Here is a 27785-nt window from a genome sequence, read left to right as displayed (position 1 = left end):
GGGCAAGAACTGGGGGCGGAGCCACGTGCAAGTGCGAGACCAGAGGAACTGGGGAAAATAGGTGGGGGGCAGCTAAATCGAGAAACAGAAACCGAGACCGAGTGAAGAGTAGCGGTGGGAGGCAGAGCAGGGGCAGAGGAAAGAAGTGTGGGGCAAGGTTAAGGGGAGAGACCAGGAGGCGGGGCGAAACCAGGAGTAGGGGTACGGCCAGGAGCAACAGGAGGGCCGAGACCTGGAGTAGTAGCAGAGGCGGGGTCCAGAAGTGTAGTAGTAAATGCAGGGCCGAGTTCGGGAACAAAAGCAAGGGTGGAGCCTGGAGCAAAAGTAGGAGTGGAGTGAGGAGCAGAGGCGGGGCCAGGAGCAGGGAATGGACGAAGCACCGGAGCGAGACGGGATCTCAGAAGGCGCCTACCAAGAACAGTCTTGCAATCTGGTGACCTCCGCATTCTCCAGGTTGAAGCCACGTTATCCGTTGCCCCGAGATGTCCCCTGCTGGCCCTGCGTGGCCGAGGCTCCGAGTCCTGCAGGCGCTGTGGGCACTGCTGGTGGTGCTGGTGGCACCGTGGAGGTTGTGGGCGATAAAGAATACCCAAGAGTGCACCTGGCAGGTTGTCCTGAACAACTTTGAGACAGTAGGCAAGAAGGACGCGAGCGATCGTTTCGTCGATCAAGAGCCCTTGTACACAGTGGACAAAGTGTTCAGCCTGCTAGTGGACGCGCCCATCGACCCGGACGAGGTGAGGGGACTGGTGTCAGGCAAACGGGAGAGGTCCTGGACCTGCACCCCACTGGGCTCTGGACATTTGCCCACCCTCTCCTTGCAGACATACCTGGGCTTTCCTTACTACCTGAAGATCAACTACTCCTGCAAGGGAGAGGTGAGTGGGTGCAGAGGGGGTGGGCTCATTCTGTTGGGGCCTCAGTTTCCCCATCTCTAACATTTGAATAGCGGTGGCACCACCAGACCCTAGGGACCTTAAAGATTCAAGAAGATTCCCGGTATCCCACGAGGCACATAGTTGGTGCTCAAGTAAGCTATTTCCATTTTTAAAAATTGACGTATAGGGTCTTCCCTGGCGGTCCAGTGGTTAAGACTCCACGCTTCCACTGCAGGGGACACGGGTTCCATCCCTGGTCGGGGAACTAAGATCTCGCATGCCCCACATCGCGGCCAAACAAAACAAAATAACAACAACAAAACACTGTCCTCAATAAAGTGAAGAAAATAATTTTCAAAAATTGAGATATAATTCACATACCATAAATTCACTATTTTAAAATATACAGTTCGGGAATTCCTTGGCGGTTCAGTGGTTAGGACTCTGAGCTTCCACTGCAGGGGACACGGGTTCGATCCCTGGTTGGGGAAATAAGATCCTGCAAGCTGCGGGATACAGTTCAATAGTTTTTTGTATATTTACAAAGTTGTGCAACCATCACCACTATCTTGTTCCAGCACATTTTTATCACCTCAAGAGGAAACCCTGTACCCCCATCCCTTCAGCCCCTGGAGACCACTAATCTACTTTTTGCCCCTATGAATTTGCTTATTCTGGACATTTCATATAAAGAATGGAATCATACAATATGTGGCCTTTTGTATCTGACGTCTTCTCAAGGCTTATCCATGTTGTAGCAGGCATCAGTATTTCCTTTTTATGGCTGAGTAATATTCAATTGTATGGATGTGCTACATTTTGCTTATCCATTCATTAATTGATGGACATTTGGGTTATTTCCACTTTTGAGGGGGGATATTATGAATAATGCTGCTGTGAACATGTCTGTACAAGTTTTTGTGTAAACATCTGTTTTCAGTTCTCTTCACTATATACCTAGGAAAGGAATTGCTGGGTCATATGTTAACTCTGTTTCACCTCTGAGGAACTGCCAGCCTGTTTTCCAAAGCAGCTACACATCATTTTATATTCCCATCAACAATGTATGAGGGGTCCAGTTTTTCTATATCCTCACTTGCTCTTGTTCATCTTTTTGATTATAGCCATCCAGTATGTGTGAAATGCTATCTCAGTGTGGTTTTGACTTGCATTTGCCTCATAACTAATGATGTTGAACATCTTTTCATATGCTCATTGGCCATTTATCTTCTTTGGAGAAATGTCTATTCAGCTCCTTTGCCCGTGTAAAAACTGGGTTATTTGTCTTTCTACTGTTGCAGTGTAAAATTTCTTTTTATATATTGGATACTAGTTCCTTATCAGATATATAATTTGTCAATATTTTTCACATTCCATGTCTTTTCACTATCTTGATGATGTCCTTTAAAGCACAAAAGCTTTATGTTTATTGAGATATAATTCACATATCATACAGTAGCACCAAAGTTTTTAATTTTGATAAAGTCCAATTTATCAATTTTTTTCATTTGTTGCTGTTGCTTTTGGTGTTGTCTAAAAAGGCTTTACCTAACCAAAGTCACGAAAATTTACTTCCATGTTTTCTTCTAAGAGTTTTTTTGTTTGTTTGTTTGTTTTAGCTCTTACGTGTAGGCCTATGATCCATTTTGAGTTAGTTTTTGTATTTGGTGTGAGGTAGGGGTCCAACTTTTACATGTGAATATCCAGTTATGCCAGTACCATTTGTTGAAAAGATTATTCTTTCCTCATTGAATTGTCTTGGCACCCTTGTCAAAAATCAATTGACCATAAATATAAGGGTTTATTTCTGGGTATAATTCTGTTCCATTGCTCTGTATGTCTATCTATATGCCAGTACCACACAGTCTTGATCACTGTAGTTTTGTATTAAGTTTTCAAGTTGGGAAGTTTGAGTCCTCCAACTTTGTTCTTCTTTAAGATTGTTTTGGCTCAAGTAAGCTTTCTGAGGACAGTAGAATATTGTGGTCTAGAACTGAAGTTCTGGAGGCTACAGACCTGGGTTTGAATCTGCCATTAACTAACATTACTTGGAGGAAGTATAGCATGATAGTGAATCCTTTGGGCTCTGGAGCCAGGCTGCCTGGCTTCAAATCCCAGCTCTGCTACATAGTAGCTGTGTGATCTCAGGCAAGTTACTTAACTTCTCTGTACCAAAGTTTCCTCATCCTTAACAAGGGTACAATAATGATCATACGTACTTCATAAAATGATTAAATAAGTGTGAAGCACTTAGCACAGTGCCTGGTTCATAGACAGGGCTCAGTGAATGCTAGCAACTAGTTTCTAGAGTGTGATCCTGGGCAGAGAGTTTACTCCATGAGCCTTCTCTCCTTATCTGTGAAAGCGTGATAATAATTCCTTTATCTGTTCATGCAACACCTGCTCTGAGTCAGATCCTCTTTTTTTTTTTTTTTTCACAATGGGGTGGGGAAGGCGGTACAATGATAAACAACGTGGCCAGGTTTTTTTTCTGGATGCAGCCCACCAGGGAAACAGACAATTGGCAAGTAAATACATAAAATAATTTATTACAGTAATCAGTGCAAAGATGAAAATAAAATGAGGTGATATGTCAGAAAGGAGGGTGTTAGCTGGGGTGGTTGGGGAAAGTCTCTGAAAAGCTTGAGCAGAGAGTGGAATGATGAAATGGGACACACATGCGGAGAACTGGGGGAAACATCTGGGCTGAGGGAACAGCCAGGACGGAAGCCAGTGTGTATGAGGAACCGACCAGAGGCCTGTGTGGCTGGAGGAGAGTGAGCGAGGGGGAGAGTGGGAGGAGATAGTGAGGACCTGGCTTTCCCCCTGAGTGAGGTGGAGCCATGAGAAGGTTCTGAGCAGAGGAGGGATGTGATGGGACTTAGGTGTTCACGGGCTGAATGGGGGGCAGGGCAGGAGCAAGGAGACAGGGAGGGGGCTGATGCTCAGTCCGGGCAGGAGTGGAGGGTGGACAGGACCAGGGTGGTCATGGCCACGGTAGCCCTGACGGGGAGGAGGTCCCCACCCACCAGTACCTGCTACCCTGTGATTGGAAACCCTGTGATTGGAAACCCTGAGGCAGGGCTGGGGCCGGTGTAGGGGGCAGGATTGAAAGCGCCTTGGCCTAGGCATTCCTCAGGATGAAGGCCTGTGCAAAAGGGGTCAGACCCGTTAAATCTCCCACCTGCATCTCACAGCTGCCCCCACACCCCTGCCCACAGTGGCTTGAGCACAGCTGTCTCTTGGGGATGCCTCCAAGCCTTTCCTAGTGCTGTTCTAGGGACTTCCCTGGTGGTCCAGTGGGCCCTCCCAATGCAGGGGGCATGGGCTCAATCCCTGGTTGGGGAACTAAGATCCTGCATGCCGCACGGTGTGGCCAAAAAAAAAAAAAAAATTAATGCTGTTCTATACCCTAGAACACCTATCTTCCTCCTTCCATCTCCGCTCTAAGCCCTGCCCTCCCTTCTTAGCCCAGCCAGGATCCTGGCATCTCTGGGAGGTTGTCCCTGGCTGCCCCGTCACCCTCTTCCCCAGTTCCGTTCTGTCTAACTGCCCCATCCCACCCTCAGCCCCAGGCCCCAGCCCACAAACCTGGTGGCGGTGGCAGAGACTCTAATTTCTCTGGGTAGGGGGTGGGGTAGAAACCTCAAGAGTGGGACTTGAAATACCTGAAGTGAGGGAAGAGGCTGCTAGTATCGTGGGTGCCAGGCACTCCCACCTTTACGTTTTTGCTTATCCCATGCTGTCCTTCCCCATGCATTCCCTACATCCAAATTCTGTCTGAGGACCTTGCTCTGGACTCGACTCCTCCAGGAAGGCCTCCTGACTCCCTCCACAGCCCAAAGCACTTCTGCCCGTCTCCTAGCCTGGCCCATCCCCTGCCCCAGCCCCAACCCTAGACCATGTTCTCTGACCTTCCCTCAGTGGAGAGTCTGTTCTCCTGACCCAGCCCCAGGAAGAAGACAGGCTAGTAAAGGTGAGGTCAAGGCAGCGGGACCCACAGGCTATCTTAAGGACACACTTGTGGGGCCATCTCGCCCTCAGTCCTCTGAGGCCCTGGTCCGCAAGGGCCACCTGACGGGGCTGAAGCCGGTGGTGCTGGTCACCTTCCAGTCCCCAGTCAACTTCCATCGCTGGAAGATAGAGCAGCTGCAGATCCAGATGGAGGCAGCCCCCTTCCGCAGCAGAGGTGGGCCTGGAGGGCTCCTGGAGGGGTCATAGCACGGCGGGCATGTGGGGGCATTGCCAGGGACCTCAGCAGGGTTCGTGACCTTGAGGGGAGGCTGGGACCATCAAAGGGGCCTATGACCTGGTGGGCGTGTGGGTTTGTTGGGGGCCTCACAGAGGTGTCTGACCTGGAGGGGGGCCCGGGGAGGCCTCAGCAGGTTCCTTGGCCTAGATGGGACCACACAGAGGCCCCAGTGGGGTCCATGGCTGAGGGGGGGGGCGTGGGGAGTTGCAGGGGGATCCCAGTGGTCTGGGGGGCTTGCTACTGGAAGGCCCCAGCAGCCTCAGTACCCCCTGCCTGCCAGCAGAGAGGTGTAATGCAGAGGAGGTGTGTCTCATGAGCTGGTACACGCCCATGCCCATCAAGAACGGCAGCGTGGTCATGCGCGTGGATGTTAGCAGCAACGGCCTGGGGCCCTTCATTCCCAATAAAAGGTGCCATTTCCCAAACCCGGGGCGGGGGGTAGACTCTGGGAAGGGCTTCCTAATCCCCAGATCCCCAAAGAAGACAGGAGGAGCCCAAAGGGAGGGAACAGGACAGGGAGGTGGCAGTGAGCTGTGGCAGGAGCCAGAATACTCACCTGTGCGTGCCCCACACCCACCTCAGGTTTCAGGTGAATATCAACGGCTTCCTGGAGAGACAGCGAGACACCACACTCCAATTCACTGTGGGAAATGAGGTGAGGGGGCCCAGATGGTGGGAAGGGTAGAAGAGGGGGTTAAAGACAGTAGGCTGGGGCCCTGATTACTTCCCAAATGAGTGGCAGATTCCATTTACAGAGCATTTACTGTGTGCCGGCCCCCTGGCGACGTGCCCTGCTAAATGCACAATCACATTAGGTCTTGACAGTGACCTGTGAGGGAAGGTACTCTCACATACCCATCTTAAAGAGGAGAAAACTGAGGCCCCAAAAGGATGGAGCCATTTGTCCACAGGCTCTCGGCATGTACATATGGAACAAGACTTGAAACTGTGTCTGCCTGACTCCTGCACCCATATTCTTAACCACAGTGCATTCATTCATTCATTCATTCAGCAGGCACTTCCTGAGCACACAGTGTGGCACCATGGGAACATAACAGTGAACACACAGACCCAAATCCCTGTCCTCTCTTAGAGCTGACAGTCTAGTGGGAGAGACAGACAGCAAACCAGTAAACATGAAATCAGGTAAATTCTGTAGCAGGTTAAAAGGTGGTTAGTGCTCTGGAGAGAATTCAGAGTGAGGGGAACTGGGTCTGTGCAGGAGGGGACGGCAGTGTTTAATGGAATGCTCAAGAAAGGCATAACTGATGGGAATTCCCTGGCAGTCCAGTGGTTAGGACTCCATGCCTTCACTTCGGAGGGCCCAGGTTCAATCCCTGGTTGGGGAAATAAGATCCCACGAGACCCCACAAGCCGCGCAGCGTGGCCAAAAAAAAAAAGGCGTAATTGAGAAGCTTGGCATTTGAGTAAAGGGAATCACGTGGCTACTAGGGGATACAGAGGGAACAGTGTGTACAAAGGCTCTGAGGAGCAGGAGGCCCATGTGGCCGGGAGAGAGTGGGTGAGTGGGAGAGTGGTGGGGGATGAGATCAGAGAGGCGATGGGGGCAAGCAGACGGAACCGTGGGAGAGGGAAGGGAGGGGGGTGTTGAGCAGTCCTCCTGCCCCTGCCCCGCAGCTCTTCAATCTGATACCCCGGTACTTTGTGAATGTCCCGTCAAGGCCCCTGTGGTACACTGTGGACCAGACACCTGTGTTCATCCTGGGCGGCATCCCTGAGGAGAAGGCCATCCTGCTGACTGACACAAACTTCAAGGACTTCTTTCTCGTGGAGGTGAGTTGATGCAGGGCAGATGGTGGGCCGGGCCTCAGCTCCTAAAATGGTGGGGGGGCCTGGGGCCAGAGAAAGGTCCCCAAAGACCTACCACCGATGAGAGGCAAATAGCATGAATGAAAGACATAAGACCGCAACCAGACAGCCTGGGTTCAAGTCCTGGTTCTGCCACCTCCTGGCTGTGCGATGTTGGGCAAGTCACTTCACCTGGGCCTCAGATTCCCCATCTGTAAAATGGGAACAATATTTATATTTACCTCACAGAATCATTGCGAGGATGATATAAATTAATGTCAGCCAGACACAGAATGAACACTGTGTGAGTCAAAGCTATTATTATTTATAAGTCCACCATTTGTAATTCTGAAATCCAAAATCTTTGAAATGGCATTTTCACAAGTTTAGGGCTAAAATGTATTTGTTGGGAAACCCCGACCTGAGCTAACAAAGGCTACTTTTTTTAGTCTTTATGCATTCCATTTAGTGTTAACATTCAGATGCTGCCCTGCAGAAATATTAAGGAGTTTGATTATGGGGTGTTGCCCCAGACCCCACTGGGGTTTGGATGGTATATATGTGCCATCTTACCTTCTAAACTGGAAAATTCTGAATTTCGATATTCATCTGGCCCCTAGGGTTTCAAATTCAGCATTGTGAGCCTATATTATTCCCAGAACAGGGAAGGAGTGTCTGAAGCAAGGTTCTTTTGGTGTGAATGACAAACACGTTTGAATTAATTGCAGCTGTAGGCAGAACTCCAAACCAGTTTGGTTTCAGCAGAGAAATGGCTTTAGTAGGTGTGCCTAACTGCAAAGCCCAGACACAGCTCAGCCTGCAGACCTGGCTTGATTCAGGGCTCAAATGAGGACTCCAGCTTTCGGCTCCACTTCTTCTGGATTAACTCCATCCTCAGTGTGATTCATATCATCCCAACTCCCAGGCAGAGAGAAAGGGAGCATCTGTTTCCCAAATAACTTAAAAAAAAAAAAAAAAAAAATCCTGAAATTTGTTTGCTTGGTCCTGATTGGCCCAGCTTGAGTCATGTCTCCCAAAAGAATGGAATGTGCCAGCTGGCTTAGCACAGGTCATGAGATCTATCCTAATGAGGAGGGCAGCCAAGACACGAGGCAGAGAAAGGATGGTTCCCCCAGAGTGAAATCAGGCTAGCTTTGCCACAAGTTGGGGGGATAAGATGCTGGCTGTTAACTGTGTCCAAGATAACAATTGTGCACACAGCAACCCCCAAAGATTGCCTTAGCCTCCTCCCCTTAAGGCTGAAAGCCCCGCGCATGATTTCTGACAACCCCATGTGGATTAACGTTCTCTCAGGTCCCTCTGGCTATGACTTCCGGCTTCTACTGATCTCATTTCATTTACAGACAGTCTCCCTGTCCTGGGTCAGCTCTCTTGGCCCAAGTCTTTCCAGACCTTGCTCAGTTTTCACGCTCCTGACCCAAACACACCCACAGGAAATATGTGGCCGATGTGGATTCTGCTGAAGAGATTTAGAGGACAGAGAAGGGGGTTTATGTAATGAGAATGAAAAGTGCAATTTGAACTTCAGTCATCCTTGTTCTTTTTTTTTTAATTTATCAAGATGAAACTCATAAAATTCACCACTTTTCTTTTTTTAAAGATTTTTTTTTTGATGTGGACCATTTTTTTAAACTCTCTTTTGAATTTGTTACAACACTGCCTCTGTTCCATGCCCTGGCCCTTTGGCCTCGAGGCACGTGGGATCCCAGCTCCCCGACCAGGGATCGAACCCACACCCCCTGCACTGGAATGCAAAGTCCCAACCACTGGACCGCCAAGATAGTACCTAAAATTCACCACTTTAAAGTGAACAATTTAGTGCCATTGAGTACATTGATACTGTGCAACCACCAACTCTTGTTTCCAAAAAGTTTCCATCACTCCAAAATCAAAGCCTACTTATTCTCATTCTTTAATCATAGGGATTTTTCCCATATTGTTGTCTCCTCTCTGTTTTCCTTCCTCTTGTTTCACCTCACCACTCCCTTCTAGACTGCCCCTAGGGTCCCATAGGAATCCTCCCCCTACTCAGCTCTCTTCCGCCCTGAGTTGGTCAGGTTTAGATGCTGTAACAGGAGTTCCCTGGTAGCCTAGTGGTTTGGAATCTGGGCTTTCAGTGCCACGGCCTGGGTTCAATCCCTGGTCAGGGAACATCCCTCCTTTTTTGGCTGCGTGGCCAAAAAAAAAAACCTGTAACAAAGAGGCTCCTAAGAGAGAATAGCTTAAATAGTCACTATTGCTCATTCCCTGAACAGTTCAGAAGTGAGAAACCCCCGTCCCTTTTATTTTCCTGCTTCACCATCCTCTAGGCCCCAGGTGTTGATCTCATCAGTGTGATCAGAGCTGGGTCATGCCTATGTCCATATTCCAGCCAATTGGGAAGGAGAAGGAGCAGAAGTGAAAGGCAAACTATTTTCTCTTAAGCAAGTTTCACTTCCACTCACATTCCATTACTGAGGAATTAGTTACTTGGCTACATCCAACTGCAAAGGAGGCTGGGAAGTATAATTTCCGTCTGGGTGGCACATGCCCTGCTAAAACTCAATTACCAAAGAATATGGGAGAAAGGGATTTGGGAGCCCAACTAGCCACCTGCCAAAAATGGAAGAGGAAATTTGTAAGTTTGTGTAACCAAAAAATTCAGGACTTCAGGTCCAGCTTGACCCAGGATTTCAAACAATGTCACCAAGACTGAGTTGCTCTCTCTCCATCTCTCGGACCTGGTTCCTCTGTATTGACTTTATGCTCAAACGTCTCTGTACTTGGAATTGCAAAGGCTGCATCTCAGGCCCACATCCAGTGGGAAGGATCTTTCCTTTACCCTCTAACCCCCAAATCCCAAGATTCCTTCCACTTGGTGTGGCTCACCATTTGCTCACCTTGACTCAATCATTGTGGCCAGAGACACCCACCATGCTGCTTTTTTTTTTTGAGTTAAATGAGTCAGAACTCTCAAGCTCTGCTCAAATAAGAAATCCAGCTGACTCATAGCTTTTCTTTTTCTCATGTATGTGGGAGAAGGGAGATGTGATGATCCTCTTCTGGTTTACCAAAGAAAATTTCCAAGTATTTCTTCCAGAAAACAGAGGCAGAACTTTAAATATTAACAGGGCAATAGATTAAGTATGACAACTGATCAAAATGACACATTGAGAGGGTACAGGTTAGTTTCACCAGGCACAGCAACAATGTCTGTGGTCTGTAGAAATCTCTTATGTGCTGAATAGGGTAGGGAAGTGAGAATGTACATGTTACCCTTAACTTGATGAAATTTCCCTCAGCAGCAGAACTTAGAGTGTTACTTTGATATATGCTTTTTATTGGAAAAGTTAGTGAAAAATTCCACTTTTTAGTGGAAAATTTCAGTCAAACACAAAAGTAGAGAATTGTATAATGAACCCAGCTTCAATAATTAACATTTTGCCTTTTTTTTTTTTTTTGATCCCACTATTTTTTTTTTTTCCTGGAATGTTTTAAAGAAAATTCCAGCCATCATACCATTCACCTGTAAATTCTGGAAATAACTGAGGAAGTGTCTCTAACACATGAGAACTTTTAAGAAATAAAACCACAATGCCATTATAATGCCCAGCAAAATTAACAGTAACCCCTTAATAGCATCTAACCCGGTCATAGTCAATTTTCCCCAATGATCTAAAAATATGTTTTACAGTTGGTTTGTTTGAATCAGGACCCACACATTGCATTTGGTTGTTATGTCTCTTAATACTCTACCTTTTTTTCAGGCAATTTAAGAAACCAGGCCTTTTGTCCCATAGAATTTGGCTGTTTGCTTCTTCACAGAATCGATTAAAACTTGTTCCTCTGACCCTATGTATTAGTCTGCTCAGGCCGCCATAATAAAATACCATAGACTGGGTGGCTTAAACAACAGAAATTTATATTCTCATAGTTCTGGAGGCTGGAAGTCCAAGATCAAGGTGTCAGCAGGGTTGGTTTCTCTCCTGGGCTTGCAGAAAGTACCTTCTCACTGTGTCCTCACATGGCCTTTTCTCTGTGGGCATGAGTGGAGAGAGAGAGAGATCTCTGGTGTCTCTTTCTCTTTTTATAAGGACACCAGTCCAATAGGATTAGGGCCCCACCCTTATGACCTTGTTGAACCTTAATTATCTCCTTAAAGGCCCAAGTACAGTCATGATGAGGGCTAGGGCTTCAACATATAAATTCTGCTCATAACAACCTATGTTGCCTGTAAACTGGTAGTGAGCTCTAGAAGCTTGGTTAAACTTAGACTCAAAAAAAAAAAAAAAAAAAAAACGGGAATTCCCTGGCGGTCTGGTGGTTAGGACTCCACACTTCCACTGCAGGGGGCCCGGTTCCATACTGGGTAGACTCAATCTTTTAGGCCCTTCATTGGTGGTGCTTTCCCACTGTTAGTGATATTGCCAGTGCTAGTGATCGTTCGTAAGTTCAGATGGTGTCAGCCTGGCAGCCAAATTGTGTTCGCGATAGAATAGGATTATTAAAAGTGTGCCTTGGGCCAAGCTTGGGATCTTTTGGATCCACATGAGTACAACCCTGACTGTGGCCTGGGGAACCGGGTCTGCTGAGCACCGTTGAGTATGCTGTGTACTGCCCAACTCTAGGGAGCACAGAAAGCCCCAACTGGCTCTGGCCTGGGTCACCTGCTTGCAGGGGAAGTTTGCTGGGGAAGTTTGGCCACCAAGATGCTGCTGCAGCGTGAGCAGGGAGGGGACCCTGGGGGCAGCCGCATGTGTTCATTCCAAGCAGTTGTCAGAGCTGGTGCCTCGAGGCAAGGGAGGACACAGGGGCTGAGACCAAGGCCACCTGCCTACCACCGGCCCTACTCCCTTGCAGTTGAGCATTGACAGTTGCTGGGTAGGCTCCTTCTACTGCCCCCAGGCCAGCTTCACTGCTACCGTCTTCGATGCCGTCGCCACCGAGAGCACCTTCTTCATTCGGCAGAACCAGCTCATCTACTATTTCACGGGCACCTATACCACACTCCACGAAAGCGACCGGGGCAGCGGTGAGGGGCCCTGCCGGGTCACATACCCGGGTGTCCTTGGCATCTTAGGCAAGGGGACCTGCCTGTTGGAGCCCCAGGGAGGGCGCCTCAGTGAATCCATCACTGGAGGCGCCTGGGAGTGGAATTGCCGTGAGTGGGGAGGGCGATGTTGGGACTTCCCAAGCTCCTGAAGCATCGCTGCCCACCCTGCAGTGGCCTCCTCCTACCCTCTATATGCTGGGGTGAGGCTTTCATCCAGAGCTTCCCAGGAGTTGTGAACCGACTAAGGGCAGAGAGAGGTGTGAGAGTGAAGGGAGGGAGCAGAGAGAAAGACACACGGTGCACGTGCACTCACACACAGACGTGCAGAGAGAGGAAGGCAAAATGGAGAGAGATGCATACCAAGCGAGAAATGTGGGGGGCTGGAGAGTGGCAGAGAGTCAGAAAGAAAGACATACAAAGAGAGAAACAGAGATGGGCCGTTGGAGAGGCAGTGCCATGAGGGAGATTGATCAGAGGGGAAATACAGAGACTTTTGATTCAGCCTCATCTGTTAAATGATACCAAAGCCCTAGTTCTTCTCACTTTCTGCCCCTGCCCTATCTAAATGAAAGATGTCAACTTATAGAGTCACAGAAACTTGTACTGTAACCCATATTTCATTAGTTAGTGAGTGTTCCCAACAGCTCTATTTTTCTCCCTTTCTTTCTTAGGGCACTTTGACAGTGGGAAGGACCAAGTTAAAAGAGATTTAAGTCAAAGACAGGTGTTTATTGGCTTAGATAGCTGGAAAACTCAGGAGCATGTTGTTTTCAGGCACAGTTGGATCTAGGGGTTCACTGCAGCTGTTAGGCCCGTCTTTGTGGTACTGCCCCACTCCATCCAGCAACTGCAGGCTTTTATGCCGGGGGTGGAGGTGGGGGGCAGGAAAGAATATCTCTTTGTTAGTGGTTGCAAGCTGAGAACTGTCTCTGATTTGCCCAGCTTGGTCACATGCCCAGCTCAGAACCCATCCTCTGGCCAGCGAAATAGAAGAGTGGGGTCAGCCCAATCTGAACCTTGTGGACAGAGTGTGAGCGGGGCTGGGGGGATTTTCTCAAAGGCAGTTGGGGTGCTATACCAAGGGCCCCTCAGACGCCACACTGAACTGTCACTCCAGTGGGAGAAGACAGATAACAGGCTCATTAAGGCCTGGGAAATGTGGATGGGGGCCCAGGTCCCAGGCTCAAATGTCTGTGCTGGCCCCCACAGAGAGATGGGTTCGTGTCCTGGCTAACGAGTGCATCAAGAAGTTGTGCCCTGTGCATTTCCATAGCAATGGCTCCGAGTATGTCATGGCCCTCACCACTGGCAAACACGAAGGTTACGTCCACTTTGGGACCATCACAGGTAAGTTTGGGGGTCTCCAACGGCCCAAGAGACCCCTCCGTACCCTCTCACTTCTAAGAATTCTGACCCCAGGCCCTCACCCCTCACCATATTCCTTCAGGAGGGGTCCCAGGCTGGAGGTTCTCCCTGTGAGTCGATATGGGTTTATGCCTTTGTAGGGGCAGGGCTTGGGGTGTGTTATGTATCTTTCACAGTGTGTTTGGTTTCAAAGGGCAGAAGCCCAATTCAAAAATCACTTAAGCCGGGACTTCCCTGGCAATCCAGTGGTTAGGACTCTGGGCTTCCACTGCAGGGGGTGCAGGTTCGATCCCTGGTTGGGGAAATAAGATCCTCACATACTGCACGGTATGGCCAAAAATTTTTTTTTAAATCATCTAAGCATAAAAAATTTGTAGACATATAAATGAGAAGACCAGGATCCAACGTCAGGCATAGCTGGATTCAGGGGCTTACAGGGTATATCCTCAGGACTCTATCTCTTGGCAAGGTAGTATAGCATAGGGATTATAGCACGGGTTCTGGAGAGAGACTGCTCTAACACACCCAACTCAAGTCACCTGCGGCTTTGGATAGGTGACTTAACCTCTCTTTTTGGTTTCTTATCCTCATTTGCAAAATGGGGCTGATAGTACTAGTACCTGCCTCATTGCATTGATATAAAGATTAAATAAGTTGACATATATAAGGGTCTTAGGAGAGTGCTGGGGACATGGTACTATTCAAGGGTTTATCATTATTAGCCCTGTGATTTGGCTTCATTTTCAGGTAGATACTCCCCTCACGAGGGTTAGAGATGGCCTCCAGGAACTTGGGGCTCACATGTCCCACCAGTCTGAGTCACCCTGAGAGAGTGAGAGTGGACTCTTCCCCACTGGCTCTAGCACAAATCCCAGGGTGCACTCTGATTGGCCCATTCTGGGTCACATGCTCAGACCTGAGCAAATTACTGTGACCAGAGACAGACATATTCTCTTTTTTTTTAACTTTTTAGAAGAATGTATTTATTTATTTATTTATTTATTTATTTATTTATTTATTTATTTATTCTTGGCTGTGTTGGGTCTTCATTCTTGTGCGTGGGTTTTCTCTAGTTGCAGCGAGTGGGGGCTACTCTTCGTTGTGGTGCACGGGCTTCTCATTGTGGTGGCTTCTCTTGCTGTGGAGCACGGGCTCTAGGCGCACGGGCTTCAGCAATTGCAGCACACGGACTCAGTAGTTGTGGCGTGTGGGCTCAGTACTTGTGGCGTGCAGGCTCAGTAGTTGCGGCTCATGGGCTCTAGAGTACAGGCTCAGTAGTTGTGGCACATGGACTTAGTTGCTTGGTAGCATGTGGGATCTTCCCCAACCAGGGCTCGAACCCGTGTCCCCTGCATTAGGGGGTGGATTCTTAACCACTGCACCACCAGGGAAGTCCAGGCAGACATATTCTGATAGGCCAGTTGTGAATGACTGAAAGGCCAGTTGAGTGAGAGCTGCCCCAGGGAATCCTGGGACTAAGAACGAGGCACATGCATAATTAGAGAGCCTGTGTGGTGGGGTGCCAGACAGGCTGGGAAGGGCCTGAGCTTTGACCTGCCCTGCTCTGCAGATGGCCGTGTGTCCTTCGAGTTGCTGCCCAGGCATCGGTCCGTGTGCAATGGGATACTAGGTACCCAGGTCCCAGATGGGTCTGCAGTGGGCAGGGGGTGGGGTGGGTTTGGGGGGGTTGAGGGGGAATTGAAGGTGTGGGAGAGCAGAGGAGGTTGGGAGAGGTCACAGGACAGGATGGGCAATTTCTTGGGGATGGGTGGAGAGTCACTGGGATAGATGTGGCGGTCACAGAGACCACAGAGAAGGACGGGATCTGGGGGCTGCTCTGGACTTCTGCCTTCCCTACCAGTTGTCAACTGCTCCATAACCTGGGCCGTATTTATTGCTGGTGACTACAATCTACTGCTGCTGGTGGAGATCGAAGACCCCTCCACCAGGAAGTATTTCCAGGTGGTCAGCTATGACCTGGGTAAATGGGGCGCCACGGGGGTGGTGCTGAGCGGGAAGGGGCAGGAGCTCGGAGTGTGAACTGTGGGCCCATCCTTTGCGATCTGTGCCCAGCAGACAGCTGGAAGGAAATGTTGCTCGTGCCACTGCTAGGTAAGGGGCAGTGGTGGAGAACAGGCCGTCTGGGCTGAAGAACCTGAGAGGAAGTCAATGAGACTACAACAGAGGGGAAAGGGGAGGAGAGAGATTGGAGACGTGGGCAGACGCCAGACCTGGAAGGGCCTTGTGGCTCACAATAAGGAGATTTGATTTGATTTGATGAAGTGAGAATAGGGCTGCCGTGTACAGCTGTTTAGACTGTGCCTGGCACTCCCCAGCCAAGGAGTCAGAGGAGGCAAGTCCTCTGCCCTAACAGGACTGTATCCTCTCAGAGGAAGTGTCTTTTTATAATTCACATAAAGAAATTCTAAAGATTAATGGGCCCAAATGGGAAGCTGTTGGAGGGTTTTGGGAGGGGTTGGGGAGCTGGGGACCTGCTCAGTTTCAGGTCTTGAAAGCGCAGGGCCTCAGGAGATTTTTGCTGTGTTTTCCCCACCTGTAGTCAGTGATTACCTGGTTGTCCTCTACACCATCCCGGAATTCATCCCTGACGGTAGGAGGGGAGGGCAGAGGGGGCTGAAAAAGTGGGGGGGGGGGCTAGGAGGGGCCCAAGTGACCCCATCTCACTGCTGTGTCCACTCTGCCTCTGCCCCTGCCAGCTCGAGGCCTGGAGTTCCTGATGATCCTAGGGACAGAGTCTTACACCAACTTCCCGATGGTACCTAAGGGCATGTCCTACAACCCGTATAACAACCTGCTGTTCATCTGGGGCAACTTCCTCCTGCAGAGGTATGGGGCGGGGTACAAGTTGGCCTCCCCAACCCCACTAGGGTGGGGGTCCTTTATGAAGTCACCAAGTTTTCAGAGTATGCCCAAGTCCAGAAGTTATCAGGACTGTGATGGGGGAAAAATGGGCTGGGGTGGGCAGAGATGGGATGGGGGAAGCTGATATTTTAAAGCTGGGAGCCCTTTCTTAGATGAAACCTGATATGAGGACCTAACCTATGTGAACAATAGAAGGGCATTGTCTGGGGAAAGGTAAGCATGCTTTTCACCCCTCAGGAACCCAGGGGTCCCAGAGCCAACTCTATGGGCTGTTGGCAAACTGCCAGTTTGGTTGAACCTTCCTGTTTACTGATGGGCAGGTCAGCCAGAGGGTTTGGAGTGGGGGGCAGAAACTAGAGTCCCAGGCCTCCTTTGCGTGTTCTCACAAGGCTGGTGGAGAACTGAGTAGGTGGTTCCTGCATCGTGTCAGGCCTAGCTTGGGAAGCAGATATTCCCCAGGGCCTTGCCTGGTGCCCCTACCTCCCACCTCTGCCCCTGCAGCTATAACAGTGAAAACTTCATCTACCTGGCGGACTTCCCCAAGGAGCTGTCCATCAAGTACCTGGTCAACTCGTTCTATGGGGACACGGCTATTGTCACAGAGACTGAGGAGGTGGGCTGCCCTGCCCCTATCACCACTTCCTTTCTGCCCACCCCCAAATCCCAAGGGTTTCCCTTCTTCCCCTGTCAGGGTGAAGGGCCCCAGGAGAGGGAACATCTTCAGGGACCCAGGGGAAGGGCAACGAAAGCTCCATTTATAGCTGAGAACCCTCAAACTCAAAAAGGATAAGTACCTTTCCAAAGTCACTCTGCAGAGTGAAAAACCTGTGCTCAGAGTCATGATGTGATTTCCAGAGGGGGTCCTCTTTCATTCCATCGTGCAGTTCATTTCATAAATATTGAGGACTTACCGTATGCCTGATCCAGTGCTGGAGACACAGTGGCCAATGAATCAGTGCTGGGCCCTGCCCTCACAGGGTCCCAGTCCAGTTGGGAAGATGGACTCATTCCCAGACTGTGACGGTTCAGAGTAGCCAGGGCTGCAATGCGGAAAACAGCACCTATGGAAGTTCAGACCCGGTCTGGGGGTGTGTGTGTCAGCGAGGGCTTCACAGAGGAGGCCACGTGGAGGGGGGACATGCTGGAGGCTGGAGGGGATCCTCCAGGTTGAAGCTAAGGAGGAGGTGAGATCTAGAGCAAAATGTGTTGGGGGATGAGACGGTGGGCAATAGTGCAGAGATGGGAAACTGAGGCCAAGGGGATGGTGAGACCATGGAGGGTGCAAAGAGTGAGAAGGAAAAACGAGGGCTCATTCCTCGGATCCCAGGCCTCCAGGGGGTGTATATATTAGGAATGGTTACATTGCAAGTAATAGAAACTCAAGCAGACTAAAACACTGAAGAAATTTATCATGGCGAGTGAGGGCTGTAAGCAGAGGTGTTTGGGTCTGGGGAGTAGAGAAATGGCTTACCCGATCCCAGCTGGAGGTGAGCTCCCACGCTCCACCCCTCAGGGAATGGGGCCCTCACACTCGGCAGAGCGAGAGGTGGGGGTCACAGGGCCCATGGCCCTCACACACACACCCAGCTGTCTCACCCCCAGATCTGGTACCTCCTGGAGGGTAGCTACCAGGTGTACAAGCTGTTCCCGTCCAGGGGCTGGAAGGTGCACGTCAGCCTACAGGTGATGCAGCAGTCCTCTCTCTACGCCCCCAATGAGACCATGGTCACCCTCTTCTACGAAGACAACAAACTGTACCAGGTGCTAAGCAGGGGGCTATGGGGAAGACATGGGGGAGACATGGGGAAGCTGCAGGGCGGCTGACACCCGCTCATGTGGCCCTGCCTTCTCGCTGCAGCTGGTGTACCTTATAGACCACCAGCAGGGCAGGCTCGTCAAGAGGCTTGTGCCTGTGGAACAGCTTCTGATGTACCAGCAGATCAGCAACGACTACCTCTTGGAGCAGCAAGGGTGAGAAGATACTGGACCACAGCAGCAGTCAGAGCCTTAGGCGCTGCCTGTGGGAAGCTCCCATTCGGGGGATGGGGGTGGGGTGGAGACCAAGCCATCCCCAGTGACAACCGCTGGGCTCAAAGGAGGGGTCTGACCCAGCCTGGGGACAGGGTGCATCAGGGAGGTCTTCAAGGAGGAAGAGGTGCATGGGCTGTGACCTGAAGGGTGAGGAAGAATTGACCAGGTGATAGCATGGAGCAGGGTGTTCCAGACAGGGGGAACCACATGTGCCAAGGCCCCCGGGAGGAAAGGAGATTGGCTGATCAAAGAACTGAGAGAGAGTGCGGTGCTGCTAGAGTGCAGTGGTGGCGGGGTGGACAAGGTGAGCCTGGTGGTCACAGGGAGGAACTTGGACTTCATCTTGAGGGGCCTGGGGAATCACGGTGGGACTAAGGGGAGGGGCTCCATGCTCAGATTTTACTGTGTTCAGCAGTGACCCTTCTGCTCACCTGCAGAGGAGCCCAGGGAGGCAGCGGGGGTGGGGGGGGGGAGGCGGGAGGACACTTTGGAGGCTGAGTACCGTGGAGGGGGCGGGGGCGAGTCTAGGATGAGGTCCAGGACTCTGGCCTGTGCGGCCGAGGGCCGACCACGTGAACGTGTGCAGGGGCACCAGGGGCTGAGGCTGAGGAGGAAGGGCAGGGATGGATTAGCCTTGGGTAGTCAGCAGCGCAGGGGTGGTAAGGGGGCCTGCGGAGGCTCCCGGTGCGCGCACGGAAGAGTCAGCCTCCGTCCTCCACTACCGCCGCTCAGGAGCCACCTGACGCTCTCCTTCACCAACTTCTGCCCCTTCACGGTGATGCGTCTGCGGGACCTGCCCAACCCGCAGATCTACACGCGCCAGGAGCGCTACCGGGCGCAGCCGCCGCGCGTCTTGGAGCCCTGGGGCTTCCACAGCGACAACTCGCTCGCTGTCTATCAGGGCCTCGTCTACTACCTGCTTTGGCTGCACTCGAAGTACGACAAGGTGGGCGCCTGGCGGCGTCCGGGACCATCCGGGCCGGGTCTTGGGTGAGGCGGGACCACAGAGGCGTAGAAGGCAAGGCCTGCGTGGCCGGGAGAACCGCCGCGGAGGGCGGAGCAGAGCAGAGCCGCCTCCGTGCGTCCGAGGCTAAGGCGGGCTGGAGAGGGGGTCGAGCACGGCTCAGGGGAGATGGCTTTGGGGGTGTGGCTGTCGGGCTGAAAGCGGGGTTTGCGGCCGCTTTCAGGGGCAGGGGCTGGGAATGAGCCTAGGAAGGGCTCGGAGGATACTGCCTGCCTGGGCACGCCCCTTGGCCCCGCTCAAGGTGCCGGCGTTCCCCGCAGCCATATGCGGACCCGGTGCACGACCCCACCTGGCGCTGGTGGAAGAACAAGAAGCAGGACCAGGTGCGTGGAGAGGGTGGCGAATCGGTGGGAGGGCCGAGCCCGGATCCCCCCTCACCGTCCCCCTGTCCGGGCACTGTCTTTGCCCCGCATCCCGTCCCCCAGGATTACTACTTCTACCTGGCCAGCAACTGGCGGAGCGCGGGCAGTGTGCACGTTGACATGGCCAGCTACGAAAAGATCTACGACCTTAAGGCTGAGAACGAGCTGCCCGAGCGCATCTTCCTGGACAAGGGCACCAGCTACCGCTTCTCGGTCTTCCTGACCGCCCGGGAGCCGGAGCCCGTGCACGGTCTGTGGGCGGGGCCGGGTGGAGCCTGAGGGGCGGGGCTTCTGTTGGGTGCGGCGCCCTGACCCCTCCCTCTGCTCCAAGCAGGCGCCTCCTTCCAGGTGCAGAGCCAGGTGGGCCTGGCTGTGGTGCTGGCCGACCCGGGCTGCATCGAGGCGGTGGTGAAGGAGAAGGTCCTTGTTAATCGCAACTCGGTGCTTTTCTGGGTGAGACCAGGTGGAGGGGAGGAGCTGAGGTGACGGCGGAGCTACTGAGGCAGTGGACCTGTTAGAAGCCCGCGGTTATTTGAACTGTCCCTGGGTCCTCCCGCTGGCCTGCTGACCCCTTCATTTCTGCCCCACCCCCAGGTTACACTCAGTGATAAAAGGTTTTGCTTTGATCAGGGCATTAGTGGACATCACCTCATGAAAACCTCCATGCTTGTCAAGGTGCGGTCCAAGCCTGGAGGGGAGGGATGCGGATGAGGGAAAAGCCTGGGCCCGTGGGGTCCACCAGTCATCATCTGCTCCTACTCACAGGTGGTGGGCTCGTCCGGGCACTGCTTCCAGAACACGCACCAGGGGCCCCGCATGCAAGTATTGGACTTGGGGTACTGGGCCCTGTGCTGGGAGGGAAGGGGTCGGGTCGAGTCTCAACAGGGCGGAACCCGAGGGCTCCTTCTGGGAATCCCTTGAATGCCTTCCTAATTTCTTCTTTCTCGTTCATTTTCGTCGTTCACCCGCCCAGCCACCCACTCCCTCCTTTAATCCATTCGTGTTTTCAGAAAGGGCTGCTTCGTGTAGATTGCACATAAACTTGTATGTTCCTTCTGATACTTTTCTGCAGGGGGAAGTAAAGTATCTGCCACACAGGGCTTCTTTTGCCAATTGGGACAAAGGCGGCACATGGGCCAGCTTGGCCCTTCCTTCATACCTCGCTCTTCCTTTGCCTGCTCACATGTGCCTTGTTCAAGCCTTTGGGTCCTTGGTTCTTCACTTGCTTACACATGCAGTATCCCCTTTGCACAGAGGCAAACACTGAGGCTCAGAGAGGTGCAGACATCTGCTCAGAGTAACCCTGGGAGCTAATCAGTGGTAGAGGAAGCCTTGTTCTCACCCACTTCCCTGCCCACTCTCCAGGAGACAGACCCTGGTGCTTCTTCCTCTTGGGTTGGTATGACCCAGGGCAGGTAAAAAAAGGGGCTTGTAACAGCTCCCAACTCCTTGGATTACATGGAATATTCGGGGTCAAACGCAAGGAAGAGTGACTGACCTCAGCCCAATAACAATTTCCTTCTATCCTTAGTGATACGCATTATTTTCGTCTTTATCTTAACCCCAGAAAGTCAAAGTTAACATCTCCATTTTTGACCTAGCACATCCCTTCTGGGAATCTGATCTGCAAAAAAACAGCAAGGTTGGAGACAACCTAAATGTCCACTAATAGGGGACTGGTTAAATGGCGATACATCCATGCGATGGAAAACTATGCAACTATTTAAAAAGGGCGGGGCAGGGGGGCCAGAATTCCCTGGCGGTCCAGTGTTTAGGACTCGGTGCTTTCACTGCCATGGCCCGGGTTCAATCCCTGGTCAGGGAACTACGATCCTGCAAGCCGCACCGCACCACCCCCAAGAAAAGGGGGGCGGGGGGACAAATATTTCCACATACTGATGTGGAGTAGTCTCCAAAGTGTATTTTATTCTTAAAAGAGAAAAGCAGGGAATGGAACAGCATATACAAAACGTTAGCATGAAAGAGCTTAATTGAGAACATATATTCATGTTTGCTTTTATTTGCATGAAGAAACTCTGGGGAATTGGGCCAGAAAGTACTCATAATGGTTCCCTACGTGTGGAATAGGGAAGAGGCAGGACAGTTGGAGGATGGGAATGGAAGTGAAATTTTCACTATATGTGTGTGTGTGTGTGTGTGTGTGTGTGTGTGTGTGTGTGTGTGTGTATCCCTGTATATATCTCCTTTATCTATCTAACCATGATACCCACCTAAAGATTAAGTTTTTAAAAAGTCAATGATTTTTTTTTTTTTTTTTTTAACAGACAAGGGAACAGAGGTGCTGAAGTTGGGATGTAGTCTGATTTCTCTTTCTCTGTATCCTCAGGCTGGGGCCTTTCGGGTTTCTTGTCCCTCTCTTTCCCCTCCCCCACATTACCAGATCAAGAGGTATATGTATTTGGAAGGCTTGGAGGCTCTCTCTGGCTCCTCATCCTGGAAAAAAATGGGAACTGGAACTAATTTGATAAATAGTGGGTTCTCAATCTGTAAATATGTTGGATGAAGGAAGGAAGAAATAAATTTACACATAATACATGCTCGAGGCTTGGGACATCTCTCAACAGGCCAGCTCCGAGACAGCCCACAGAGGAGAATGGGGCTGAGACTGGGATCCAGAGGACAGACCAGGAACAGATTTCACTCCCTGCGCCCTAAAGCTTATTCATTCATTCAACCAATATTTATTGGGTACCTATTACATCCTATTACATGCCAGCACTGTTTTTTTAGGTGCTGGAGTTACAGCAGTGAACAAAACAGAATTCCTGACCTTATGAAGCTGATGTTCTAGTGGGGGTGGGAGTGTATTCGTTTCCTAGGCTGCCATAACAAATTGCCACAAACTGGGAAGTTTATTCTCTCCCAGTTATGGCGGTCAGAAGTCCAAAATTGGGATTGATTCCCTCTGCAGGTTCTGAGGGAGAATCTGTTCTGTGCTCTCTCCTAGCTTCTGGTGGTCGTTGACAGTCCCTGACATTCCTTGGCTTGTAGACGCATCACTCCAATCTCTGTCTCCATCTTCACAAGGCCTCCTCCCTATGTGTCTGTGTCCAAATTCCCCTCTTCTTATAAGGACACTGGTCATTGGACTAGGGTCCACCCTAATCCAGTGTGACCTCATCTTAACTTGATTACATCTGTAAAGACCCTATTCCAAATTAGGTCACATGAGCAGGTACCAGGGAATTAGGGCTTCTCCGGTCCTAATATCTTTTTGGGACACACAATTCAACCCAGAACAGAGAGTCAGATAATAAGCAAGAGAAATAAAAGATATTGTATGTTAAGAGGCAATGAGTGCTAGGAGAAAAAGTAGTGGGCAAGGGGCCTGGGGTAGGTTAGCATTTTCCATAGGATGGTTTAGGGAAGACCTGGCTGAGGAGGAAACATTTGAGCAAAGACTTGAAGTCGGGGAGGAAGTGAGCATGCAGTTCTGTGCCGGAAAGCATGTCAGCGAGAGGGGACAGATGGCAGAGGCCTGCAGGCAGGAGTATGCTTCGTGTGTTAGACTAAAGGAACAGCGAGGAGCAGGCATGGCTGGATCAGGGAGGACCGTGGAGAGAGATGAGGTCAAAGCGGTGATGGGCAGGTCACATGGGAGGCATCTGAGCAGAGGAGAGCTCAGGTGTTCACAGAGTCCCTCTGGCTGCAAGTGGGGGACAGCCTGGGGGGAGGGGCGGGAGCAGGGAGGAAATGGTCCAGCCAGGGTGGAGCAGAGGAGTTGCGGGTTGGGGGAAGAGAATAGCTCTATTTTGAAGTTTAGAGACAACAGGATTTCTGGATGGACTGCATGTGGGGGTGAGAGAAAGAGAGGTTTCCAGGATGAGGCCAAGGCTTTTTAGCCTGAACATGCAGGGATGAGGTGCCATAAACAGAGGTGGCCTGTGGATAGATTGAATCTGAGACACCCATTAGACCTCCCAGTGATTCAGTGGCTGATAGGTGTAAAGTCTTTGGCTCAGGCGAGCATGGGAATTGCTTAATCTGTGGCCACGACCCCTCTCTGCAGTAGGCATCAAGCCCAGGCCACAGTCTCAAGATGTCCATGTCCTTTTGACCATTGGGTGGAATCCTTGGGCCCTACCCACGGAATGGGCCAGGAAGGAGTCTTTCATTCCCAATAACAATGTCATGGGGGTTCCCAGATCCCTAACCCCCATCCTGGGCTCTACTTCCCTCATATACCCCATGCTTCCCCCAGGTCTACTGTCTGAGAATTCAGGCTCAACCTCAGCCCTTTATTTTATTTTATTTTTTAAGAACTAATTTTTTTGCCATGCTGCAAGGCTTGCGGGATCTTAGTTCCCCGACCAGGGAATGAACCTGGGTCATGGCAGTGAAAGCCCGGAGTCCCAGTCACTGAACTGCCAGGGAATTCTCTCAACCTTGAAAGTCCTGCTTCATAGGTGTAGGTGTTAGTGGTTTGGTATGTCTTATTCTGGAGGCAGTTGGAAGCAACCGGTCTCAGTTTGAATCCCAGCTCTACCACTTACCAGCTGTGTGGCTTTGGATAATAAATAAGTGACTTGACCTCTCTGTGCTTTCACTTTTGCCATCTCTAAAATGGAGATATTAATGGTCTATATCATACAAGGTTGTTTTGAGGATTAAATAAATTTGAATATGTAAAGCACTGAGACCATTCCTCAGTGCCTTGTGCATAGTAAGAGCTACTTAAGTGTTTGCAGTTATTATTGTTTTAACGATCATAATAATAATCACCTTGCCCTCTGGTGAGGGTGAGCCTGGCAGGTAGGGGTGGTGTGTGTGGGAGGAGGGGTGTCTTCCCTGCCCCACCCCTAGAGCCAGGCTTTTCTCCTCCCATTCAGGGCAACCTGATGGTGCCAGTGCTTATCGGCTGCCCCCCAGGCAAGCGCCTTGCCTTTGACATCACCTACACGCTGGAGTACAACCGCCTGCAGAACAAACACTACTTTGACTGCGTGCACGTCGACCCCGAGATGCCCTGTTTCCTCTTCCGCGACGGTGCGTGTCCAGCCCCCTCCTCTCAATGTTCAGTGTCCTCTGCCCCCACTACTTTGCCCTCCCAGGCCTTTCCTCCCTGCCCGCTCACGGCCCAGCACCCTCTGCTCTTGCCCTTGGATCGCTCGTCTCTCCTTCTTCCCCTCTCCATCCTCCACTTCCGAGCTAATTTCTCCTCCCCGCCTCAACTCCTCCGACCCCACAGTCTTCTACCCGTTCTTCTTGATCCAAGATTTGGTGACGGGAGATTCTGGCAGTTTTCAGGGCAGGTAAAGTCGTGGCCGAGGCAGCGGCTGACAGGAGTGAGGTGGGGAGTCGGGGGAGGGGGAGGAAGGGGGGGAGGAAGTGGGGGTGGGGGTGGTAGAGGTGATGCAGGACTCCGGACAGTCCATGCGCACCTCTGCTCCCGGCAGCTACGTGCTGAAGGTGGTGGGCGGCGGGCCCACCCTGGATACCATCAAGGAATACAGCGAGGAGGATATCTACCGATTCAACAGCCCGCTGGACAAGTAATCCCTGTGGGACCGGGCCCATAATCGGCCTTTCTTCCCCTGTAGGCCCCTCCATCTTCCCAGCCGCAGACCAACCCTGGGCTGCAAACCCCGCCCATCTTGGTGTCTCAGGCCCCGCCCACAGCCCAGGCTCCTTGCATCCCACCTACTCGGCCCCGCCCACGGCAGAGGCTCCGCTCACCCGATCCCCCCCCACTGCCCCCTCTCCCTTTGGGGCCTCTGCCCGCTGAGGCCCCGGCCCCACTGAGGTTACCCCTTCCTGCACAGGACTGACAGCCTCATCTGGACCACAAGAAACACAACGACCACCGAGGACTCAGCCTTCAACATTCTGTCCCACAACAGTTTAGGCATTGAGTGAGTGCCGGGCCGACTGCACGCCCCCTTCTCCCCCACAGTCTGTCGGGCCTGTCCATCCCTTCTGCCTCTGGGAGACCTCCTGGTCCTCAAGCTGCACTGACTGCCTTTGCGGTCCTCAAATGAGACTGATCTCTACACAAGCTGGACCCTCTGTCTGCAGGACTGGTCCCTCTTAATCTTTCTTCAGGCCTTAGTTCAGATGCCACTTCATCCAGGAGGACTTTTCTGACTGTTCTAGATGGGACAGTTTTGCTCTCGCGTCCTCCTGTACGTTCCCCATTCTCACCCTGACCCCTCTGCCCGTGCTTCCTCCTTCCCAGCCCTTACCCCTCTGAGCTGTCACTGTCTCCTGTGGGGTCTGTCTCCCTAATAGTCCAGGTCCAGAATAGACAACATAGTATTTGTTGAATGAGACAATGAACAAGTTAATTCATCCATGGTGGGCATTTATTGACATTTGAATGGAGGTATTAATGAATGAATAAAACAGTGAAGGAATAAGTTAGTACAGGGGGAATTCTCTGGTGGTCCAGTGGTTAGGACTCAGTGCTTCCACCGCTGGGGGGCCCTGGGTTCAATCCCTGGTCGGGGAACTAAGATCCCACAAGCTGCGAGATACCACCAAAAAAAAAAAAAAAAAAAACAGCATGTAGGGCCTCAATAACTGGCCCAATAATAATGAAAGGAAGAAAATGATGCCATGACCAAATGAAGGAAGTGAATGAATGAACAAAGTAGCCAACTTGCACCTATTCAGTATTCGACCTGTGTTTACTGAATATATGAATGAAGATGTGACTTTGTACCTAGTAGCTGCTCCAGATTCATTTGTGGGATGAAGGAATAAAGGTAGCAAAGAATAAATGAGGAGGTGGCACATAATAGATATACAATCCATAATCTAGATGAATGCACAGTAACAGAGGAATTGACAGCTGGAGGTGTAAAGACATGAGGAAATGAATGAGTAAACAAACAGCCTGTCACCTGGTAGGGGCTCAGTCAGCCTTATTGGCTAAAGTGGGTGAAGGAGTGAATCAGGGAGAAAGGTAGGAGATTGCACCTAGTTAGTGCTCACCCAGAGTCTGGGGGGTAGAGGGGAAGGTCAGGGATTGGCACGTGCTACGCATGATTTGTACTACCAGTGCCTGAACTTGGGCCCCCAGGTGGCTCTGTCTGGAGAACTCCCCATGCCATGACACCATTCCGCACAGCATCTTTGCCTCCGAGTTCTTCTTCAAGGTGTTGGTGAGCAATAGGTGAGCCAGACACATGGCCCAGGTGGGGCAGGGGGGGCTTCCTGTGGGGTGACCACCTCCTCCCCCAATCCTGAACCCCATCCCCCAACAGAGGTGTGGACAAGAGCACATACTGCGACTACCAGCTCACCTTCCTGCTGCACATCCATGGGCTCCCACTCAGTGCCAGGCGGGCCTTCCTCATCCTCATGGTGAGTGGCTCCCCTGGAGCTGCCCTGCTGGGTGGATGGGGGCCCCCAGGCTGCCCACTCACTCCTGTTGTGTGGTGCCTGCAGGTGTCAGCCAGCCTGTTTGTTGGTCTGGTGATCCTCTACATCATCTCCTGCCTCCTGTCGCCCTATGTGGTGAAGGTCTGCAACGTCCTCTGCTGGAAGATCAGCAACATCATCGCCTGGGAATCTTACACCTACAGTACCGCCTCCGACACTAGGGCCTTCAGCAACACCTCTGGGACCAAATCTGGGGAGAGCTCTGGGGGCATCTCCAGAGTTGTCTCCAAGGTGGCAGAGGAGAACAAGACTGACACTAAGGAAACCTTGAGGAAGAAGTCAATATCCTGAGCCTCTTACCTGCCCCAGCTGCCACCCACCCTCATCCCTCGTTTCCTGGGCCATTTTGAACATGCAACCTGTCGCTCCCTCATCCCAGGCCTTTCTCCCTGTTTCGCTTGAATTTTCACTTTGCATTTCAGCACCAGCTGTGGGACCTTGTAAGGACTCATGTTCAATTAGTTTGTACCACTCAGCCACATAAGTTATTAAAATATCAAAATCCTTCTGTGCCAAGCTGGTAAATAGTGGCTTCTCTGTGTGCCTGCCTACTCAGCCCCTCCCCAGAGTGCCCCTGACCTCCCTACAGTCAAGCAGGGCCCTCCATGACCCAGGCCCGTTGCTATGACCTGCAGTCTGTTCTGATTGTTCACTGCCCAGGTTTAATACTAGTTGTTAAATATTTTGAATGGCAACACGTATCTAGTGTCTGTCTTAAGGAGGG

General features: G+C 51.3%; 1 protein-coding gene across 5 annotated transcripts; it reads left to right on the top strand.

Moving 5' to 3' along the window:
- CATSPERG (cation channel sperm associated auxiliary subunit gamma) lies at nucleotides 1-27586 on the top strand. 5 transcript variants are annotated; one of them, XM_082439282.1, is made up of 27 exons: nucleotides 454-878; nucleotides 4923-5067; nucleotides 5411-5540; nucleotides 5713-5785; nucleotides 6769-6924; nucleotides 11800-11971; nucleotides 13202-13339; nucleotides 14928-14987; nucleotides 15219-15338; nucleotides 15918-15968; nucleotides 16075-16204; nucleotides 16742-16853; nucleotides 17843-18001; nucleotides 18099-18211; nucleotides 19004-19217; nucleotides 19556-19618; nucleotides 19721-19907; nucleotides 19992-20110; nucleotides 20252-20332; nucleotides 20423-20479; nucleotides 24508-24664; nucleotides 24867-24930; nucleotides 25075-25170; nucleotides 25441-25530; nucleotides 26700-26792; nucleotides 26884-26983; nucleotides 27068-27586. In XM_082439282.1, the coding sequence occupies exons 1-27, from the start codon at nucleotides 483-485 to the stop codon at nucleotides 27350-27352; spliced, it is 3561 nt and encodes a 1186-aa protein (XP_082295408.1). In that variant the 5' UTR covers nucleotides 454-482; the 3' UTR covers nucleotides 27353-27586. The 5 variants fall into 5 exon arrangements, with proteins under 5 accessions (XP_082295406.1, XP_082295405.1, XP_082295407.1 ...); XM_082439279.1 differs by lacking the exons at nucleotides 4923-5067; nucleotides 5411-5540; nucleotides 5713-5785 and having other exon boundaries at nucleotides 2-878; nucleotides 19556-19907; nucleotides 27143-27586; XM_082439278.1 differs by lacking the exons at nucleotides 4923-5067; nucleotides 5411-5540; nucleotides 5713-5785 and having other exon boundaries at nucleotides 4-878; nucleotides 19556-19907.
- Nucleotides 27587-27785: the final 199 nt, after the last annotated feature.

This window comes from Balaenoptera physalus, assembly GCF_965194825.1.
Source record: "Balaenoptera physalus genome assembly, chromosome: 19".
Lineage (NCBI taxonomy): Eukaryota > Metazoa > Chordata > Mammalia > Artiodactyla > Balaenopteridae > Balaenoptera > Balaenoptera physalus.
Note: the sequence above shows the minus strand (reverse complement) of the source record. Positions and strands in the feature narration are given on the sequence as shown.

Excerpts from the sequence above, each read along its gene's own strand:
- CATSPERG (XM_082439282.1), top strand. The coding sequence starts at position 483 with ATGTCCCCTGCTGGCCCTGCGTGGCCGAGGCTCCGAGTCCTGCAGGCG. Across the intron at positions 5,541-5,712 it reads CCCTTCATTCCCAATAAAAG|GTTTCAGGTGAATATCAACG; the intron begins GTGCCATTTCCC and ends CACCCACCTCAG. Across the intron at positions 26,793-26,883 it reads AAGGTGTTGGTGAGCAATAG|AGGTGTGGACAAGAGCACAT; the intron begins GTGAGCCAGACA and ends ATCCCCCAACAG.